This window comes from Sminthopsis crassicaudata, chromosome 5 (assembly GCF_048593235.1).
Source record: "Sminthopsis crassicaudata isolate SCR6 chromosome 5, ASM4859323v1, whole genome shotgun sequence".
NCBI classification, from domain to species: Eukaryota; Metazoa; Chordata; class Mammalia; order Dasyuromorphia; family Dasyuridae; genus Sminthopsis; species Sminthopsis crassicaudata.
The window spans coordinates 190,678,850-190,695,567 of NC_133621.1; the positions used below are offsets into that span (position 1 = coordinate 190,678,850).

The 16,718-nt window shown below is 37.5% G+C and overlaps 1 protein-coding gene across 1 annotated transcript; it reads right to left on the minus strand.

Annotated features, from left to right (window-relative positions):
• Window positions 1–222: 222 nt before the first annotated feature.
• On the minus strand, window positions 223–16,688 carry DDX47 (DEAD-box helicase 47). The gene is made up of 12 exons (XM_074269133.1): window positions 16,538–16,688; window positions 15,714–15,807; window positions 9,290–9,478; window positions 8,892–8,963; window positions 8,565–8,683; window positions 6,265–6,336; window positions 6,069–6,185; window positions 5,188–5,334; window positions 2,718–2,855; window positions 2,031–2,101; window positions 1,586–1,715; window positions 223–1,327 (listed from the first exon to the last, which is right to left on the minus strand). The coding sequence occupies exons 1-12, from the start codon at window positions 16,628–16,630 to the stop codon at window positions 1,184–1,186; spliced, it is 1,386 nt and encodes a 461-aa protein (XP_074125234.1). The 5' UTR covers window positions 16,631–16,688; the 3' UTR covers window positions 223–1,183.
• Window positions 16,689–16,718: the final 30 nt, after the last annotated feature.

Consider the following 16,718-nt stretch of genomic DNA (forward strand, 5'->3'; position numbering starts at 1 on the left):
TTTCCACACACTTTCCCCAAGTCTATCCCCTTGATGCTTCGCTGATTTTTTCTTTTTTTTCCCCCCCCTGAGGCTGGGGTTAAGTGACTTGCCCAGGGTCACACAGCTAGGAAGTGTTAAATGTCTGAGACCAGATTTGAAGTCGGGTACTCCTGAATTCAAGGCTGGTTCTCTATCCACTGCGCCACCTAGCTGCCCCACTTCATTGATTTTCAATAAGGCCACAAGTAACATTTTTAATTAATTGTAAATGCAAATAAGGGATTTTCCACACATTTGTAATTTCCTCAACAGGGTATGAATGAGATTTCCCTATTTAACCCTAAAAGCCCATCTCTGAGGTACTTAGCTTAAAAAAATTTAATCTAAAAATACTTATATTTATTCTTGCATTACCAGTATTAAGACAGATTAAAGGTTCAGTTTACGTTCTTCCTTCTAAAAGTGAGGGAATTTTCTAATTTTTTTCATTATAATCAGAGAAGCAAACACACATATCCTTAAAAATGATTTTTTCCAATGATGAAAACTTGCATTTCATAGCTTAGCTTTTGTCAAAAAATTGTATAGAGAAAATGGCTATTAATTGGCTGTATAGGATATATATATATAGGAAGGTAGTATATTTTAAAAATATACAACCACAACTTGACAACTTATTATTGAGAGTGAAGGTAAATGACAAGGTAATGAACGTAATTGAAAGCAAAGACCATGGTCCCTTCAACAGAAATTGTTATGTTTAGAAAGATGGATTTGGGAGAAAATAAGAGTTCCAATTTCGACATATTCAGCATGAAATTACAATGGGACATTTAGACAGAGATTTCCTTCCCACTGATGAGGCATAACTGACATTCTATAGAGAGAATAGGCCTAATCATGCAGACCTGGAAATTATCAGGGAAAGCAGGAAGAAGGTGAAGGAAAGGGAAGGAATACATATACCCTACAAGAGCAGGAGCTTAAGGTTGTGTGTGGTACAAACAATAAACAGGAATCAGCTATTTTGAGAAAAAAATATTCTATAATAAAAGTATTAGCAAATAGAGAATTAGCATATGTGCAGTTAACCAAAGAACCAAAGTTCAGGCTTAAAAAATTTCAGTCTGAAGAGTACTGTTGGTGGGGCTCCTTTCTCGATTAAGTCCTCTTTTTACCAAAAATGTATCAAAACAAGTCTTTATGAATGTGGCCGCTGGCCCTTTCTTTTCTTCATTTTCCCTCCAGCGACTTTGTTCCTTACACCCATAGCATTTTCTGTATCATCATTGTCATCTTTATCATCTCGCGGACGTTTCCTTTTCTCTCCTTGCTCCCTCATCTCCTACAAAGAAAAAAAAAAAATGCGGGGCAGAAAAAAAAACTTGTATTTTAATGACCTCAAAACCTTCCCTGGCTAGTTATTATAAAAGAGAAAAAAAAAAAAAAAAAACCCTCTATTTTCCATCCTTCCAAGGCAAAAATCCCAGGGCGGGGTAATACCTCCAAGGATGACTCTTTGTCTAGAACTCCTCCACTAAAGGGTAAGACTTAATCTAATAAACAGTGAAGTTGGAAAAGAAGAAGATACAAAGTTCCATACCATGCGGGCAAATCTCTGGGCTTCTGCCACACGCTCTGTCAGCTGCATGACTTCTTCTTCCTGAGTTGGGAAGACAGGAAGCTTCTTTCCAATTAGGTGTTCTATACGCTGGTAGAGTTCCACATCATATCTGCAAAAAAGGGAAATCGGTATGACTTTGGAACAATTTAGATTCAAAATAATTTAACCCAAAGTCTAATAATCTGTTCCTCAATTCCAAGTACAGGCCAAATAAACATCCTTTGAAATGCCCATGAGAATATTTACCTTCTTTCCTGGAAATAACAAACTTACTACCCACCTAAAAAGATATATGTGCATGTAAGATTCTCTGCTTCTCAAAGAAGACTAAGAAATAAAGCGGATATGTCAACCATTTCAAAGCAGAAGGAAAAAAGGAAAAGTTCTTTGGTTCTAGAAGCTGAAGGAAAGTAGAATCGCTTACTGTGTGACAAAAGTAATTGACTTTCCAGAACGCCCAGCTCGCGCTGTCCGACCCACTCGATGGATGTAATCCTTAAAAAAAAAAAAAAAATTTCCATCAAAAACAAAAATTACACTGGCACAGGGGCAATAAATGTGACATGAAGCCAGATCTTAAAAAAAAAAAAACACTACCAGAAGAATCTAATCCAAAACTAGAGAGAGAAAAAGAGTTCCTATTACAAAAGGGCAAACTGGTTTGAGACTATATTTCCACTCCTGGTGTCTGCTTTGTCTTTTTTGTGTTCCTCATAAAGTCCTTCATGGGTGATGAACTAGGACCCTAGTTTCCCTTCTTTTTTGCATGATGACAATCTATCAATTATGTCTAAAGCTAGAAGAAAATGAAAATCCCAAACCACAACTTCACATTCTATTTGCTTCTCTAAAGAAATACTAGTTGATTGAAGATATGTGCAACCTTTGCTAACTCTCGCTTGTATCCCCACAGTAAGCATGCTCCAAGCAAGATCTGCTCTCCCATTTTTTTTAAGCACATAGTTTAATAAATATACACTGACTTGTTTTTTTTCTTGCTCTACAACTGTTCCTTTCCTATTTTTTGATATTCACCAACAGGTGAAATCAGAAAATATTTCCATTTAGAAACATGTTATTTAATCTGAGGGAGCAATTCAAAAGAACTTACTTTGGAATGGGTAGGGATATCAAAGTTGACTACGACATCCACATGGGGAATGTCCAGACCGCGACTTGCAACATCAGTGGCTAGCAGAATAGATCTTGCTTTTGCCTTGAATTTATTAAGAGATCCCAGGCGTTTATTCTAGGAGAATAAAAGAAAGACATGAGATTATGTGAATGACTAGAAGAAAGGATGAGATACTAGGATATGTAAACAGAAGAATGGAACACAAAAAGCAAATAGAAATCAACTAAGTATAATAAAATTTGTCAGGTCCTGATTCAGTTACCATGCAGTTTAAAGCTAGGGTTAGAAAATGGTATATGTTAAAGAAAATTATGACTACAGAATCTGAATAAAATTATTATTTTTGTCCAAAAAACCTCTTCCCAACTTTCCTACTTTTATTGAAGGAAAAACTCTTAGCAACCAAAAATTTCTAAGACACAGTAAACTTTCTGCATTGACTTTTTTTTTTTTTTTTTTTCCCCAGTCACTCAGACTCAAAATCACATCAATCATAGAATCTTGGAGTTTGGGAAAAAAAACTCAATGGCCACTTAGTCCAACCCATATCTGAGAAACAATTCTCTCTACAATATAAATCAATGGGAGCCCAATACCTCCCCAAACAGTTCTTCAAGTTGGGGGACTTTTGGTTGTTAAAATGAGAGGAGATTGGTTAATATTGTATAATTATTACACAATATTAACCACTCTCTCTTCATTTTTTCTAAGCTACTATATTTCTTCTGAATAAGGTACATTCTTCCAAAGAAATATTCTGTTCATGGGTTTCATCTTATCCACTCTTAATGATAGCTATATGATTGAATTTGTACATGAATTCAAATTTCTGATTCTTCCTTCATGTTACCCATGATTTATACATTCATGTATAAATATGAAGTTAAAAGTTTTTGTTATTGCATCTTTTCTTAGATGTTGTCTTAGGAATTTCTGGGTCTCTTCTTCTTATACTGTAATTACATTTTATGTTACCTAGCCTTTTCAAGCCCTTCTGCTACATTTGCAAGCTTCCAGGAAAATATATACTTAGCAGTGCTTGATAGGTATACTTCATCCCTGCTTAGAAGCCTGCATTTTATATATTTTAAGTGATCTTTGACATTTCCCTCTCCCTTGCCCTACCCTTCAATTAGTCAGTTAATAAATTCTATTGAATTCTATCTCCACAATTTCTCTCATGTCCCTTTCCTTCATTTTAGATTGTCATCACTCTATTTTGTTATCTCTACTCTGGATTGCTGAGATGGTCTTTTAACAATTCTATTTAATTTGTTTTGACTTCTCTCCAATCCATTCTCAAAAACTTTCAATGAGCTCCCTACTACAAAGAGGATAAAAGCTTAACTTCTTAACCAGCCATTCCACACTGGGTACCAATCTGCTTTTCCAGCTTGATGTCACATTGCTATTGTTCAGTGTCCAACTCCATAACCCCATTTGCGATTTTCTTAGCAAAGATACTAGAATGGTTTGGCAGGTTCTTCACCAGCTAGTTTCTATAGATGAGGAAACTGAGCCAAAGAAAGTTAAATGATTTACCCAGAATTTACCCACGTGTTTGAGGGCGAATTTGAGCTCAGGGGCTTCCCAACATAAGACTAACTGCCAGCTAGCTGTATCCATGACATAGATTCCGTTTCGTATACTCTATGTTCAAGCCAAACTAGACTATAATGTGCTGCCACCTCACATGAATTCAATTTAGTAAGTATTTGCTCATGAAGGAAACTATACCATCTTCCTACTCCCTCCTCTACACCCTACCCACTTATCCCAGCTAAATCCAAGTATTTCTGATTCATGGGAAGATTGCACTTCTTCCTTAATGACATTCACATCCAAAATCCGGTGTAATCTTTTATAGGGCTCGCTTCTCCCAATCCAATGAAGTGAAAAATCTCTTTTGTCCTCAAATTTTCATACTTGCTTTCAAGTAGGGCTTTGAATTCCTACTCTGCCCTTTCCAGGTCTACTTAACCATATTATTTGTGTATATGGTATATCTTTCCCCCAAAATGTATAGAAGAGAGGGATTATGTCATTTTTCATCTTTGTATCTCTAGTATCCAATACACAAGTAGTATGCTTGCTGCATAAAAGAGAAAAAAAAAAAATTGAGGGTCAGTTTAGCAACAGTGCCCAATAACCGACTGATCACTATCTCTTTAAGAACAGAATAAACTCCTATCTGGTCCTTAGAGTATTCCCTATAGAGGGGTAGAAGTTCTTCACAGAACTCACTAATTTGTGTTCCCTCAAACCCATGCGAAAAAACAATAAATATTTATTTCTCAGTGGCAACACTTCATAGCCTATTCAAAAAAGAGAGCATATAATAAAGTATATCTTAAAAAACAATTAAGGTAGCATGTAAACTCTCTAATCAAGCTTATATTGCTAACCAAGGCATCACTTTTACCTAATAGAGTCAAAGAATCCTCACCTGACTCATCTGTCCATGGAGAGGGATAGCAGTGAATCCAAGATTTCGGAGTAGCAAAGCTGTCCTCTGAGTGTTGTTACAGGTGCTACAGAATACCATGAAGGAATTTCCTGCTAACTCATTCAGAACATAAACCAGGTAACTGTCCTAGAAATCACACAAAATGAGGCAAGTGATAAGGACCAGGAAACAAAACTAATGATTAATATAATTGAACTGCTGGACAAGAAAACCTCTAAGGTTCCTGCTATCTCTAAATCATATTCCTAAATCTGAAATAGATAAAAGCATATAGTTGGTTCTTATTTATACCTGAGTTCTCAATCATGACTGGAAATGAGGAGCAAGGTATGCTGCTTTCCTCTCCATTTCTTTAATGACATTAGGAATTTGTTTCATAGGTATAATCTAACAACAGAGAGGACACAATTTGAGATTTCCTTCCCAATAATGATATTTAGGTACTAAGAAAGGCCTTTTAAATCAAAATATGTAAATTACTCCTTTTTCCCTACAGAAGTTTCAATAAGCTTAAAGAGAGAAGCTAACCTTACTAAGACTAGTATCTCAAAATTTGTAAAAGGGGATGTTAACTTTAACCAGCACTGAGTGGGGCATAGTCAACATAAGGATAAGTGGCTAATCAGTTTTTGATGCTCCTTGAACTGAGACTTTTTATTTTGTCTTAAATGTTGCTATTTCTCAAACATTTGCCACTGCCACAACAAAAATATAAGTATAAAATGCATTCCAAAGCTAAATACAAATTATTTTGAAATATAGAATTGCCTATACTACAATATCTACCACTGAGCATAGACTTAAAAATTAACAATTTATCAGAGCTAATATATATATAAATAGAAGACAAAAATAGAGACCTTAGATTTGGAGGGGATAAAGAGGTAATATTGTTGTAGTTTCTCAACAGTCTGGTATTTGGAAGATACAGCACATTTCACAGGATTCTTCAGAGCTGCTCGCTGAAGTTTTTGCACCTGAATGAATAAAATCAAAATTAGACTCAAAGCTACTTTACAAGTCAATTCATGGATAAATAAGTGATACAAGACTCACCTTCTTAGTCATGGTAGCAGAGAAAAGAAATGTTTTACGGTCTCGTGGAATTAATTTCAGAATCTTATCAACCTACAATACAAATTAAAGAATAATGTGAATTTGCTTTTGGCTTGCCTTCAGTTACTCCCCTCAGTACAGCAGTTCTTAATTGTCTTCTCACAAGTGCTGGGACCTAGTAGTTGTGGAATGAAAGGAGATAGTGCACATGACTGATACCATATTTGGTGTCGGGATGACATAGTTTTACAAACCCTTTATGACTTCCATGTCATTAAAGAAAATAAAATGATAAAATTTATCTATGAGAAAAGACAAAAACAACACATACACATCTGTTCAGTGACAATTAGAGAGGTTATGACTTGGAGAAAGAAATTCCTATCAGGAATACTTGGATTCAAAACCTGCCTCTGACATTTGCTAGCTGACTGACCATTATGTTGTTCATCTATGACCCATGTCTGACTCTTCAAGACCATCATCCATGGAGTTCTCTTGGCAAAGAGCAATTTGCCCTTTCCTTCTCCATTGGATCATTGTCAGGCAATCAGAGGTTAAGTCCTCTGCCCAGCTAGAAAGTGTCTGAGGCTGGATTTGAACCTCAGGTCTTCTTGACTTCAGGCCCAGAAGTCTCTCCACTGAGCTTCCAGCAAGGCACTGTCATCATTTGCTTTGGCTTTCTCAATTGTAAAATGTGGATAATAATATACCCAATAGTATTCATAACTCCAGCTTTAACCTCAATTTCTTATTTTTCCACGATCACTATCTCCAATTAGCTGTCAGATTTTACCATATCTATTCACATCTCTCACATTTGATCCTTTCTCACTAGCCAGAGCAACAATCTCAGTTCAGATTCTCAACACCCCTCCTTTACATTATTTGCACTGGTCTTCTAACTGGTCTCCTGCTTCATCTTTCTCCAATGCTGCTGAAAACAGGATTTTGCTAAAGCACAGACCTGAATGTCACTTCCCTACTCAACAAATTCCAGTGGCTTTCTATTGTCTCTAGGATCATATGGAAATTCTTTAGGTTAGCTTTTAAAACCCTTCACAAGCTGGGCCCACATATCTCTATACACTACTCTCTCCCCAACTCTACATTTCATAATCTAGTCAAACTATATCTCTCATACATTGTTCTCCCACCTCGTGACTTCTGGGCTTTTCTTGAGCCAACCACCAGGTCTGGAATGTCAACCTTCCTTTTCTCTCCCTCAAAGAATAACTTTCGTTTCCATCAGGATACAATTCAAGCACCATCTTCTACATGAAGTCTTTTCTGATCCTACCCACTGCTAGTGCCATCCACCCATCTCTAATTATACTGAATTTAACATGTCTTGTATTTCTTTTTAATTAATTCTACCTATAATTACATCTGTATGTAATGTCTTACCTAATAGAATGCAAGCTCTCTGAGAATACAGAATAGTTAGTATTTTGATATTGTCTCTCTGGTGTCCACTATAGTACCTGATACAGAATAGGTACTTAACAAATGCTTGTTGACTGAGTAACAGTCACCCACAAGGAAAGAACTCAGACAGCACATATTTGATCACCTGAACAATTGAAGAGACACTTTTTTTATTTTACCCTTCCTAATTGCCCTATACAAGGTGACCTAAAAGTTTATTGAAACTTTAAACTACATGAAGACTTTTGGGCGATTCTGTACTTATTCCCTTTATAGTTACTCTATGTAAATATATAAACTTACTTGTTGTCACACACATTAGAATGTAAGCTCTCTGAAAGTAAGGATTGTTTTATTTTTGTTATCTCCAGTGCCCAGCCTGGCATAGTAAGTGTTTAATAAATGTTTTTAAGTCATCATCAAACTCATTCCCATCTTCATCATCATTAAAGATAATTAATTATAATTAATGATAACTAAGTACTTTAAGATGTAAGAACTGGGTAAAAGAATAGATTCTCAAGACTGCCTAAGAAGACTTACTTCAACAAAATATAAAAGAAAATATGATCAATATATTTATTAATATAAACAGATACAAATGTTAGCTCATGCTAAAATTCTAAGAGAAATAAGATAGCTTAAAAAAAAGAGAGAGAGAGAGAGAGAAAATAAAGCAGATAAAGATCCAAAATTGGAAGGACTGGGTACATAGAACTCATACATAATCCTAGACATAAGAGGTGTTTAATTATATATATTCACGTTTCATATATATATATATATATATATATATATATATATATAAAAATTCAAGGCCTTTCTCCTAGGTGCCTGACTCTTCAGAAGGAGTGAAAAAAAAGTAATCTCACCTCTGTCTCAAAGTCCATATTCAATATTCGGTCCGCTTCATCCATAACCAAGTACTTGAGGGCTCGCAAGTTGAAACCTTTTGTATTTTCCAAGTGGTCAATCAGTCGGCCAGGTGTTGCTACCAAGAAAGGTTTGAAGAAAAAGATAATTAAATTCAAGAAAATCAGAAGAAAATTAATTATACCACAAAAGCATTCCCAGGGACAAAGAAAACAATAGTCTTGATATTCCTCAAAGTCCTAAGAAAAAATAAACTCTCCCCTCCACCATCATCATCACCCAATTTCACCAAAAATAGTGTCTTACAAATAGAAAGATCAACTTACCTATTATCACATGTGGTTTTTTTGCCAAGGCCAAAGACTGAGACATGCTATCAATTCCACCCACAATTACCGCTAAAAAAGAAAAGAATATGAAGTGGATTCAAGAAGAAGCTCCAAAGCTAATGTGAAAATGCTCACAACTGATTTCCTGATATTTTCTCCTGGGTTTAAATAAAATTTAATTCTAAATTATCAATTAGCTATTTAAGGCTATGCCTAATACTAAATGAATACTAATTAACACAAAAATAATATAATATTATTTAATATTAATCTAATACTAAAGTAAATTATGCTAAATAGCTTAATATTAAATTAATATATCCTCCTACTATCCTTTTTCATACCCTTTTAGTCTGTCCAATCACCTTTATTACTACAGTTCTTTATTCACTCACCACATTCAACTCCAATGGAAGAACCCAAAGCTTCAAATTGCTCTGAGATCTGAAAGGCCAATTCCCGAGTTGGGGTGAGAACCAGAGCAAAAAAACGTTGTGGTGTCTCTAACAAAGCATTCAAAATGGGTAAAGCAAAGGCCCCTGTTTTTCCAGAACCTGTTTCTGCCAGACCAATGATGTCACGACCTACAAGAAAAAAGACAACAGTTTAAATTTTAATTGGTAGATAAAAGAATTTTAGCGCTGCTACAGAAAGTTTGTCAGATTACATGCTAAGGAATGATTTATCTCTGTCAAAATAAGGCAATATTCACAATGCAGATTACCCAGGTCTCTTATTTATCTTTTTTCCCCTAGAAGTAACTCTCATAAATGTTCTCTGAATTATTTTATCATAGCACTTCACTTGAAGATCAACTAACAGGTGTCAAATATGCACAGCAGCCCCAAGTACAACCCAAATCACATTAAAGTATAAATGGAAAACATTTAACAAAATAAATAAAAATGTAATAGAACATGGATAATGTTAGTATGTGGTCTTCTAAGTCAATATGCAGCCTGCAGGGATGTACAGGGTTTTTTTGTTTGTTTGTTTTTTGTTTTTTTGATTTTTTTTTTTACTGAGGCAATTAGGGTTAAGTGACTTGCCCAGGATCACACAGCTAGGAAGTGTTAAGTGTCTGAGGCCACATTTGAACTCAGATCCTCCTGACTTCAGGGCTGGTGCTCTATCCACTACACCATCTAGCTGACTCTGAGATGTACAGTTTTAGAGGTTCTATTTCTATTTGAGCACAATCTCCCAATGGAGTGAGAATCTTCTCTATATATCTAGCAGATGATCATCCAGCTTCTGCTTGGAAACTTATATTGACTAGGATCTCACTGCCTAATATATTTTAGTCAATTTTAATCGTGAGAAGTACTTCCCTATGAAAACCAAAGCTGCCTCCTAAAACTTCCACTCACCAGCTCTACTAATGCTCTAGAGCAGAGATAAGTAAACTATTGGCAACCAGCCAAATCCAATCTGATTTTCAGCACAACTTTGTTTAAAAAAAAAAAAAAAAAAAAAAAAAAGCCATAATTGTTTTAGAGTTATAAAAATCCAATTTCTCCTTCACATGACAGCCATTAAATCTTTTAAAAATTATAATGTCCCAGCCAATTTTTCTCTTTTTAAGGATAAATAACCCAAGTTTTTCAAATGTCCTGTATGTCATATGATTTCCAGATTCTTCACATTCTAGTTACTTTCTGTAGGAGTCCTCTAGTTAGACAGTAACCCCCTTCATATATGACAGTTCAAACCGAACAAAATATTTCAGGTATACTCTGGTCAATTCAGTTAAAGTCATGCAAAACACTGTGGATATAAAATTGAAATAAGACATAGATGCTGCTTTCTAAGAGCACAAAAGAACACAGACACAAATAACTACAATAAAATGTGATGAGGGCAAAAGAGAGTTGAACAAACATGGAAGAAAGATTGGGAAGAGTAAAATGACAGGATACCTGTTGATACCTGGCATGAACTCTAAAAGGAAGTAATTCAACAAATAGAAAAGGAAAAAGGAGAACTTATTCAAGTCTGGAGTACTTATAAAGAACGAGATGAGAATAAGAAATAATGAGTAGTTCAGTGATCTAATACATCTGGACGTGAGTAGTGAGAAATGATATTGGGAAGGTAACTTGAAACCACAATGCAGACAATCTAGAAGGACAGTTTAAGGACTCTATAATCAGTATATAATGGAACTCGCCATTTTTAAGCACAAGATTAACAATAAAGGGGAGTAAGAACAAGAAATTCATTTCAACTAACACAGAAAATATCTGACAAGTAAAATAAATAAATTTTAATAAATTAAATTAGTCTATAAGGATAATCTAAGCAGAAAGAAAATTACTTGTGGAGAGGGATTGCAGAATAGGGAAAGCTTCATGGAGGCAATGAAAGAAGGGAAACATCACATGCATGAAGAGTCACTTGTGCAAAGACCCTCAAACAGGAGATTTCAACTTTAGAAACCAACTAGTGAAGCCAACTTGGTTAGAATGTGGGGCATGAAGTAGAGAAGAGAAAAAGAAATCAGACATAGCACTTTATGGATGACAGGCTGAAAAATTTGAACATTAATCTAGAGGTGATAAGGAAGAGTTTTGGAGCAAGGGACAGTCACAGAAACATGTCTACTTTACAAACATTAACTTGGAAGCTAGACAACTGGAGAAGGAAGAAACTAGAAACAGAAAGAGTCTCTAATTAGGAGATTATTACAATAATCCAAACACGAGATCATAAAAGCCTAAAATAGATTGTGAGTAAAGAGAAGGAAATAAATGCCAGAGATGATGTAGCAGCAGCAGCAGTACTAGTAATGGTAGAGATGATGGTGGTCGTGGTGGTAGTAGTAGTAGTAGTAGCAGAGCAGTAGCATTAGCAGTAATAGTAGTAGCAGTAGGAGTAGGAGTAGGAGTAACGGGATAGTTTGTTTAAACATTTCTTTTGTCTCTCTTCTACTTTTCCCTCTCTCCCCTTCTCCTTCCCAATACAAAGAAATACTACACAAAACCTTCATACTAAATTCACATAGCAGGAGAAAAAAATCCCCACATTGGCCACATTCAAAAGCTATGTCTCATTCTGCCCGTTAGTCCATTGCCTTTCAGGCCCTGTTCTGCTGCTGGCTTTTCTGGCAGGCCCTCTCTCCACTCCCACTCGTGGCTCGCTCCTTTGGCAATTCTGGGAAGAAGTCACTGTCATTTCTCACTGAATTTATGGTTGGATCTCAAAGTTTTTCTGGAATTTCCTGGAGTAGTTTTTCTGAGCCTCCTTCTGGAAAGCCACATAGGCTGGAAGTCCCAAAGATCTCTCAAATGTGAGAACAAATGGTCTTTTCTCAGTGCTCATCACATTCCTGGGCCTCTCTGCCGCACCTGCAGTCCAATATTCTCTCCTCTCTCCTCACAACTCTTTGCTGGACCCTCACACATATCATGCTCTCTGTATCTGTACCCCAAGATCTTCAGCTCTCCTGGGTTTAATCATCACCTCAAAAGATGACAACTACCAGATCTAAATATCCAGCCTTGGTCTCTTCCCCTGCTTTTCTCATTCCATCAAACACTTATTGGGCATTTCACACTTGCCTATCCATTATCTTTCTCTCCAAAACCCCCTCTGCCAAACCTCCCCATCTCTGCCAACACCCTTCTCCAGCCCTTTGGCACGCCTACTCCTTCTCTGCAGCTTCCTTTGGTATTGATTTTGCCTTTAAACTGCAAGCTCTTGAAAGGCAAAGTCAGTACCAATCTTCTTAACTGTACCCCCAATGCTTAGCATAATAACTGGCACATAATAGGTGCTTAATAAATGTTTTGTGACTATTTTTTTTTGTTGAAGAGGATTCTTCTTCATTCTTGAAGAGGATCAATACATCAGGAGGAGGATGTCTTGATTTCCAAACATTTAGAATTTAGATTTGAAGCAGAACTGAGCAAAGTCATCAATCTAACTCTCTTCTCCAGGGTCATCTGAGCCCAGTGGCAAGACATAGATCAGGACAAAAGGAGGTAACCTCAGAAGTAGTTGAAAACCATGACCTTTTTAAACTAAGGTGTTTCTCAGGTTTCAAGTTTGTTGGAGACAACACCCATTCAGTGATTTAAGGCTAGGTAAGAAGTGAGGCAAAAGATGGCCAAGTATGCCAATTTGACTCTCAGGATTTCTGGCCAGAACAGTGGCTATTGATATTACTGTTGAGGGTACCACCAGTCAAGCAATCATATCAATCAACTACCATATTTCTTTATATCTCTTGCAGATGTTCTCTTTTCCTTACTCACACAGCCACCACTTCTTGCCCTGAACTTCTACAATAGCCTCCTAATTATACTTCCCAACTCTCTCTCCACCCCAAGCCATCCTCTATGCTTGTCATAGTAATTTTTCTAAATGAAAAACCTGACCATGTTGTCCTCCCCCACCACACTCAATAAATCTTAATGGCTCCTCTTAGTCTCTAAAATCAGATTTATACTTAAGAGCTGTATATAAAACCCTTTAGAATTTGTCCCTTCCTACATTTATAGTCTAATCCTCTTCCTCCTCTGTTCCAAAGTTTAGAATCCTTGGCCTCCTTTAAAGCTGAACCCAAATAAGTACCATCTCTTCTAAAAGGCCTTGATGGTTGTTATTTCCTTCCCCTCTGAGGTTATCTTCCATTTTCTCTGTACAATAGGTTCCAAAAATCTTAGTTCAATGTTAAGCCATTAGAGTTTAAACTTGCATTAAAATTTCTGCAACTGCTGGATCATTCTGAATTTATCTTTGTAGTGATTTGTAAATGTAGTGTTCCCTGGCTCCTTTTGTGTATTGTTGCCCCTCCCCACCATTAAACTGTAAGCTCCTTGAGGGCTGAGATTGTCTTTTTCTTATTTGAATTCCCAATACTTCACATAAGTGCCTGGCACATGGTAGGGATTTAATAAATATTTGCTGAATTGAATTGAAAATGTCATTCCTCGGCACAAAAATGTTCAGTGGTTCCCTCCTGACTACTACATAAAATTCAAATTTCTTTTGATGATATTCAAAGTCCTCCCCAATATGGTACTTTGCCAGTTCTTTTCTCACTCTCTGTGGAAATCGGGTGATTTTCATTAACATAACAGCCGGAGTCCTTCCTCACTTCTTAGCTTTTGCCCAATGCTGTTCCCTACACCAGAAATGTCATTCCTCTTCCACCAAGACTAAGAATTCCACCCATGCTTTTATCTACCCCATCCACTGAGCCACCTATCTGCCTATGGGCTTACTGAAATCATCCTCTCTGCAAAACCATTAGCAGAAAGAGAAACCAGGATGATATATATTTCATTCTCTTCCCATAAATTCTGCTAAGTCTTTCTATTTTGAAAGCTTTCCATGCAACTTGAGGATTATGAGTTTTGGGGATGGTACCATCCTATTAATATGTTCTTTAGCTTTTATGGATCAATGTTATACCTGAGCAATTAAGGGAATAGTTCATGGTGTGGCCATAAACCAGTTTCAGAGCAGTTTAGTGGTTGGATTTCCAACATACTTTGAGGTCATTTTTTGTAAAATGGGAATTTGTTACCTGTTAGTCACCACCTTTTCCATGAAACTTTCCTTGATCCTCCCTATTAGTAATGATCATCTCCCCCAGACTTCACTTAGCATTTTCTTTTGCAATTACCTAATGCATTCATCATATAACACCTATTGCAATTGTTTGTACCTCTTCCTCTATCTAGCCTATAAGAGGAATAGTGTCTCTTCTAAATTGTGTATACCACCAGTCCCCTAGCATGCTCCACATAGAGCAAGAGCTTCTGAATAAGTGAACATGTATAGGCACATATAAGTGTGTATAGATATACAGGTATAGATGGATAGAGTGCAGCACCTGGGAGAGTGCACCGCCTAGAGGTAACTACTGAGAAACACTGCTTGAATGGTGTTACTTCATGTTACTGAATGTCTCAGGCTCCCCATCCAAAGCCACTAGCAGGGCACTTGGGTGAATAGTGGATAATACTAAACTGATTGTAATTAACTAGACAGAAACAAATTTTCTTAATCTCAAATCTGGGTGAGTGTACTTTTTTTCCCAACCCAACCAACAAGAAAAAACTCTTTATATGGTGACTCAACTTCTTATATTTGTGATTATAATGCCAACATTTTACATGAATCATGCGGGTCATTTATGATCAGGGGGAATTCCCCGGACCCACAAAGTGTGCTGGAGGCCAGTGAGGTCTCCCCGTCGTTCCCTTCCGGCATCAGGAGACAAGGAACAGTCACAGAGCACGGCAGGAACGTTTCGCCCTCTCTCCTCCCGCCCTTAAAAATGTTTCTCTTCAAATATTTCTATTTTGTTCAGGTCTCGCTTTTGCAAACGCTATCTCTCCATCATGCCACCAAACAGTGAACTTTTAAGGATGAGATTGTCCTCTCCCACCCCAGGCACATTGGAGATTCTTAATTTGTTGAATTTCTGCATCATTCTACCCCTGGTTTACTATTGTGTGTGTTAAACACAAAGCCTATCTTTAATGCACAGTGTCTGCTTTCTGGAGCCCACAGGACTCCCTGCCTTGCTTCTTCCTGCTGGGAATGGACTTAGAAAAACTGGTTTTGCCTCACAGAACACCCTGGCAGTCTGACGGAGCCCAAGGACCGCTTTCCCGCATAATGCTTGTAAAGGCACAGACCAAAATACCTAAGATTACTAAGGAAATCAACTATCTTGAAATAATTACCCAAATATTTTTTAAATATTAAAAAATTTAAACTCCCTGCTATTAAGAGAGGGGGGAAAATCTGATGTAGGAGCCCACATCTTTCTGTCAAATACTGTGTATTGTTTCACCGACTTACCTTCCAGCGCCATGGGAATGGCTTCGATCTGGATTTTGGTTGGCGTCTTCCACCCCAGCTGGTCACAGGCATCGCACAGCACCTCCGTCACTCCCTTTGAGATCAGAGAAAATAAGCCTTAGCTGGGACCCCCGAAACGCTTTTCCTTCCTGCACGGTTAAACGAGCGGGCATCACTTACTCACCCGACGAGCATTTATTAAGCACCTACTATGTGCTAAGTACTGGGGACATGGGAAAAGAGAACTATATGCAAACATGTATGCACACACATCTCACACACACAACATGCACACAAGATACATCCACAATCACACTACACACACATAGCACACAAAGGGAACAAACTGTGAGTTTATCCAATATGCATCTTAATACGATTATATATACATATACACATAACCAAGGGGAGGGGGAACGGGGAGGCCTTCCCTTCAGAAAGGCTGGTCTCACCCCCGCCAGTGAGCTCGAGCTCGGAAAGTCACATCTCCCCAGGCTTTGAGCCGAGGAAGCCAGTGTTGACCCGCGCCAAGGCGTCAAACGAGACGCTTGTGTCCCTTGCGCTTCCACAGTGCCTGGTATGCAGTAAGAGCTTAATAAATGTTTAGAAACTGACTACCCAGGCCGGTAGCGTAGCACACAGAAGGCGCTTAATAAGTAGTACCTGGCTCACGGTAGTCGCTTCATAAATCTTTATTATGGTCCGATTGCCTAATCTTTTCAACCTGGTCGCGTAGGCTTCTCAGACTAACCCAGGAGTTAACAATGTAAAAAAGGAAAAAGAAAAAAAAAGAATAAATAAAAGCGACCCACTCCCGCTCTTACCAGATCTTTAAACGTTTTAGTTTCCTGAACTTCCTCAGTCTCCTTTGGTTCCGACGAGCCGGCAGCAGAATCGTGCTCAGTGGTCGCCGCCATGTTGAGCTTGCGCTCGGAGGCTACAACTGCTGCATGGGATCCTGGGAAATGTAGTTCTTCCTTCTCGCTCTGTCATTCCTCCTCCCAC

What these genes read in the sequence shown, in the direction of transcription:
- DDX47 (XM_074269133.1), bottom strand. Translation starts at nt 16,630, where the DNA reads ATGGCGGCGACCACTGAGCACGATTCTGCTGCCGGCTCGTCGGAACCA. An exon ending in CATTCCCATGGCGCTGGAAG is followed by an intron (nt 9,479 to 15,713) that starts GTAAGTCGGTGA and finishes TTTTTCTTGTAG; the next exon opens with GTCGTGACATCATTGGTCTG. An exon ending in CCCAGAGATTTGCCCGCATG is followed by an intron (nt 1,328 to 1,585) that starts GTATGGAACTTT and finishes TTTTCTTTGTAG; the next exon opens with GAGATGAGGGAGCAAGGAGA.